Genomic DNA, 5,067 nt, shown 5'->3' with positions numbered 1-5,067 from the left:
CATTTTCCTCAGTTTATCCTTTTATGATACTTCATGTACATTATCTTTGTTAATTGTCGTAACAACTCCTTAAGGCACACTCTTTCATTATGAATTATCATTCATTAATCTTCCATTATCCTATAAGGAAACTGAAGCACAGGGGTTAGGTCTAAGGTCACATGCACACCTAGTAGATAGCAGAGCAGCATAGCTTGGAATTAAACCCAAGAACCTCTAGCCATTTTGCTACTAACAAAATGTTTCAATTTTGTTAATATGTAATATCTAATGCAACAAATGGATCACCTGAGTTGTTAATTTTTATTCTTTCTCAACTCAACATCAATGGAGACCAGCTGGGAAGTGATAATCATATTTTTCCAACTTGCTTTTAGGTGGCAAATATAGGGTAGTTTTATAGAGAATGACCAGTTATGCATCCTCTTGGCCCATGAATAAATGTAGCACACGTAGGAAATTGCTGCTTGTACATTTATACATTACATTTATACATACATTTATACATTTTACATTTATACATTAATACATTTTATTAATTAAGCTTATATACTTAGAGAAGAATAATGTAGTCCTTCACCCAGTATTGTATTACTCTTAACTTACCCTTCTAAAACAGAGAGAAGAGACTGGCATAGAATTTGTTAATGCTTTAGAGCCAAGGGAGGATAAGATTCTAAAGAGGAAATGATGCTTGAGTTCATGTTCATCAGACTTGTTTACAAAGGGCATATGGCTGGCAATGACTGAATTTTTTTAGGTTGACTTACATAAAATTAATAAATGCCTAATTAACTAAAAACTCTCTCTTTTGATATGTATAGTGATTTTGTGTTAAGGCATGTATAAAGTTTTATTAAGTAATTTTTGCAAATTAACTTTTCAATTTTGCAAGATGATTAAATGAAGGTACCATTTAACTTTCTAATTATGGAATAGTATTTTTTTGCACTTAGCTTTAAATAAAGTTCTAATATGTGATAGATTATCTAAACTCTACAAATGTAGTGAATAAGTAAAATGTTATCACCTTTTAAAAGTTAGGACTAGTGTTAGGTTTTTGTCTTTCCAGGATATGGCAAAAATAAAAATTATGCTTCTGAAATCTCTATTTTTAGGCATGCGAAAACTAGACATTGTAAGTAGTATCAGTATGTTTCTGTATTATTTTACCACATTCTGCTTAAGAATCTTGCTTATATATATTTATGTAACAGAAAGAAATACTGCTAAGAAAAGATGTATGAGAAAGAAGAGAGGAGGGATAAAAGGAAAATAACAAAAATATTGAAAGGAAATGAGTTAGGAAAATATAAATGTAGAATGATAATATTCCATGTGTGTATTTACTTATTTATATTTGTTTTATTAGATAAAATGCATCTATCTCTGGATCAGATTCAAGAAAATGTTCAATTTCACCGATGTAACAGAACTCATTCTTTTGGGATTAACTAGTCGTCCTGAATTACAGCAACTTTTCTTTGTGATTTTCCTGCTGGTTTACATTACCACCTTGGTTGGGAACATTGGCATGATCATATTAATCAGAGTCAGTCCCCAGCTCAACAGCCCCATGTACTTTTTCCTCGGTCACTTGTCTTTTGCAGATGTGTGGTTCTCCTCTAATGTCACTCCTAAAATGTTGGAAAATTTGGTATCTGAGACCAAAACCATTTCCTATCCTGGATGTATAGTGCAGTGTTTTTTCTTCATTGCTTTTGTCCATGTAGAAGTCTTCATCCTTGCTGTGATGGCCTTCGATAGATACATGGCGATCGGAAACCCTCTACTTTATGGCAGCAGAATGTCAAGAACTGTCTGTATTCGACTGATCTCTTTCCCTTACATATATGGCTTCTTTATCAATTTGATCTCAACACTGTGGACCCATGGTTTGTACTTCTGTGGGAACATCGAGATCAACCATTTCTACTGTGCAGACCCAGCTCTCATCAAAACGGCCTGTGCAGGGACTTTCATTAAAGAATACACTATGCGCACATTGGCAGGTCTCAACTTCTCTTATTCCTTATCGGTCATTATTGTCTCCTACATTTTCATCCTCATTGCCATCTTAAGGATGCGTTCAGCAGAAGGGAGAAAGAAAGCTTTCTCCACGTGTGGGTCCCACTTGACAGCTGTCACCATATTTTATGGAACACTCTTCTTTATGTATCTTAGAAGCCCAGCTGAGGAGTCCGTGGAGCAGGGGAAAATGGTGGCTGTTTTCTACACCACAGTCATTCCTATGTTGAACCCCATGATTTACAGTCTCAGGAACAAAGACGTAAAGGAGGCCGTGAGCAAAGCAATGAGTAGACATTTTTAAATAAATAAAAACTTAAAATGTATTATGAGATTCTAGTTCATTAGAAGAGGTGGAAATTAACAATGTTTTAGATAATTTTGAAGAAATGTGTTATTTATATTTTCAATGAGAAAGTAAAACATAATAGATAATTGAAAAAGGGATAATGGTGTCCAGAGAAGAGAAGTATATAAGAAACAAGACTCTCTGGGTCATAAAATCTGAAATGGTGAAAACATGTTGACAATACCATCTACAATTTTTCCTTTCTACACAATGTGATATTTGTATCTTGTAACCAGGGAAGCTTTTTATGGTTCTTTAAAATTTCATATTCCATTCTTTCAATTATATTTTCAAATCAACTGCAATGTTCTCTGTGTGTTTTTGTTTGTTTGTTTGTTTTTGCCCCTAGAGTAGGTTTTGGCTCTTGCTCATGTTATTATTGCAAAATATTTAAGTAGAATATGGTTTCACCATTAAGCATTGTTATAATGGGCAACAATATTCCTGATAATGGAATATATTATGTGAAATATATTATAAACTTTAAGCAACATTAATTATTGTATACTGCCTGAGTTTTCAATTTTAAGTTTATACTAATTCATTAAATAAAATTCAGTTGTGAATGACTAATTTAATATCCTCTGATATCCATCTGAGATTTTATGTATATCTTATGATTTTAAAAGACCATCAGAAAGTGATGACACAATCCCACTGGTGTTTTGGAATTTAGAAAGTGCTCTTCTAAGTATAGTTTAGTAAATTACTCTTGGAATATTTTGAACGTTTGTAGAGATATATTTACTTTTTTGCTTTAAGTTTTGTTTTGTATTTTTGGGTTTGGTGGTAGAAGAAACTAGCTGTCCCCTTAGAAGTTCTAGTGCATTCATTTGCACTATATCTGACTTTAAAATTAACAAATCACAAATTACGTGCAGCAGGTGCCTTATCCTTTGCTATTTTACCATAAAGTTGCCTCAGTTTCAGAAAGCTTTGCTTTGAAAAACAGGAAAACAATCTGAGGCACAAACAGCTGAATTTGATTGTGAATGTACAAAATCTGTAATATTTCTTGTTGGACAAATGTCCTATTCATCTTCTTTTATTTAGCAATATTTTTGAAAGGACATTTAAAAAATTAAACTGAAGTTTTCACAGAGAAAGCAAAATTGTGCATTTATGAATATGCACAGATATACACATGTATACATATGTGCATTTATGAATATGTACATATGAATATGCATTTATGAATATGCACTTACAAATATGCACAGACATACACATGTATACATATGTGAATATCTGTGCATATTCATAAATGCACATACATATATGTGAGTATATGTATACATGTGTATATTCATATATACGTGTATATTTGTTCAGGGGGTGGGTGAGTGCATGTAGCTGTGTGGTTTTTTTCAGAGTAGTTAACTTGATCAGAATTTTTTAAAAGTTCCTCTTTAGAAATTTCTTTCAGTACCAAACTTTGTTATTACATAAAAATAATATTATTACTTATATTAGATAATGTATTTTATTTATTATACTAGGATATTATATCCTATCATATGCTACTTTTGTGTAATATCTTATTTCCCCTTCAATTACATTTAATTTTATAACTGCCTACTTCATTAACAGACCTGCTTTCTCTATTTAATTATATCCTGACGGTAAATCTTAAACTTAGTCAATTTGAAAGGCGGAAAATTTCCTCACAATTATACTTTAAATATGCTTGGATACTGGTGACGTTAAATGTTATAATATGCTCCTCAGGCACTTGAATTATTTTAATCCTGTTTGCTGATGTTGCTCGTTTTTTCTTTCTTGGACAATTCATATTTTTTGAAATAACATATTTATCCTAATTACTTTCTGAATTTTAACTTACTGAATTGTGCTGAAATTTAACTTCTATCAGAGAAAAGATGATTTCTGACTTAATCATCACTGTAATACCAGTATCATAAACTCTCCAAATACCTTAATAAATATTTGTTAATTGCATAAATGAACTGATTATTTGTTATATATGCCACATGTTTGGTTTAAAGCATGCTTTTGTCTTTCAGTGGTGCTTTATAACATATTTATATTTTTAATGTTCAGGTAGTCAGACATTAATTTTGTCTTGCTAGTTTCTTCATTAGTGTTATGATAAAAATATCCTTTTTCTTTTTTTTTTTTTTTTTTGAGACGGAGTCTCGCTCTGTCGCCCAGGCTGGAGTGCAGTGGTGCAACCTCTGCTCACTGCAAGCTCTGCCTCCCGGGTTCAAGCCATTCTCCTGCCTCAGCCTCTCCGAGTAGCTGGGACTACAGGCGCCCGCCACCACGCCTGGCTATTTTTTTGTATTTTTTTAGTAGAGACGGGGTTTCACCGTGGTCTCGATCTCCTGACCTCGTGATCCGCCTGCCTTGGCCTCCCAAAGTGCTGGCATTACAAGTGTGAGCCACCGCGCCCAGCCAAAAATATCCTTTTTCAAATGTAAGTTTGCAAAGTCTGTTATATTGTCTGCAAATTCAATTTTTTTTCTTTTTTAGTAAAAAATAAAATCAAAACAAAACCCTACAAAACTAGAGATATTTATCAGCTTCTTTTGCAGTTTCTGTGTCCAAGTGCCTGAGGTCTGTTCAAGACCATAAAGGCAGGAGAATTGTATACTATTTTTAAGCCCAGCAATAAAAATCTTCCAAGATTCATCCTGTATTTTATCTTTTATTTTTTGTCTGTCCTACCC

The 5,067-nt window shown here is 32.9% G+C and overlaps 1 protein-coding gene across 1 annotated transcript; it reads left to right on the top strand.

The window, feature by feature from the left end:
- The first annotated feature begins 1,408 nt into the window (after positions 1 to 1,408).
- LOC116467845 (olfactory receptor 5M3-like) lies at positions 1,409 to 2,332 on the top strand. The gene has a single exon (XM_032151494.1). It carries the CDS (start codon positions 1,409 to 1,411, stop codon positions 2,330 to 2,332), a length of 924 nt encoding a protein of 307 aa, XP_032007385.1.
- The last annotated feature ends 2,735 nt before the right edge of the window (positions 2,333 to 5,067 follow it).

The sequence above is a fragment of the Hylobates moloch genome, unplaced genomic scaffold (assembly GCF_009828535.3).
Source record: "Hylobates moloch isolate HMO894 unplaced genomic scaffold, HMol_V3 SCAFFOLD_5, whole genome shotgun sequence".
NCBI classification, from domain to species: domain Eukaryota; kingdom Metazoa; phylum Chordata; class Mammalia; order Primates; family Hylobatidae; genus Hylobates; species Hylobates moloch.
This window is presented reverse-complemented; position numbering and strand designations above follow the sequence as displayed.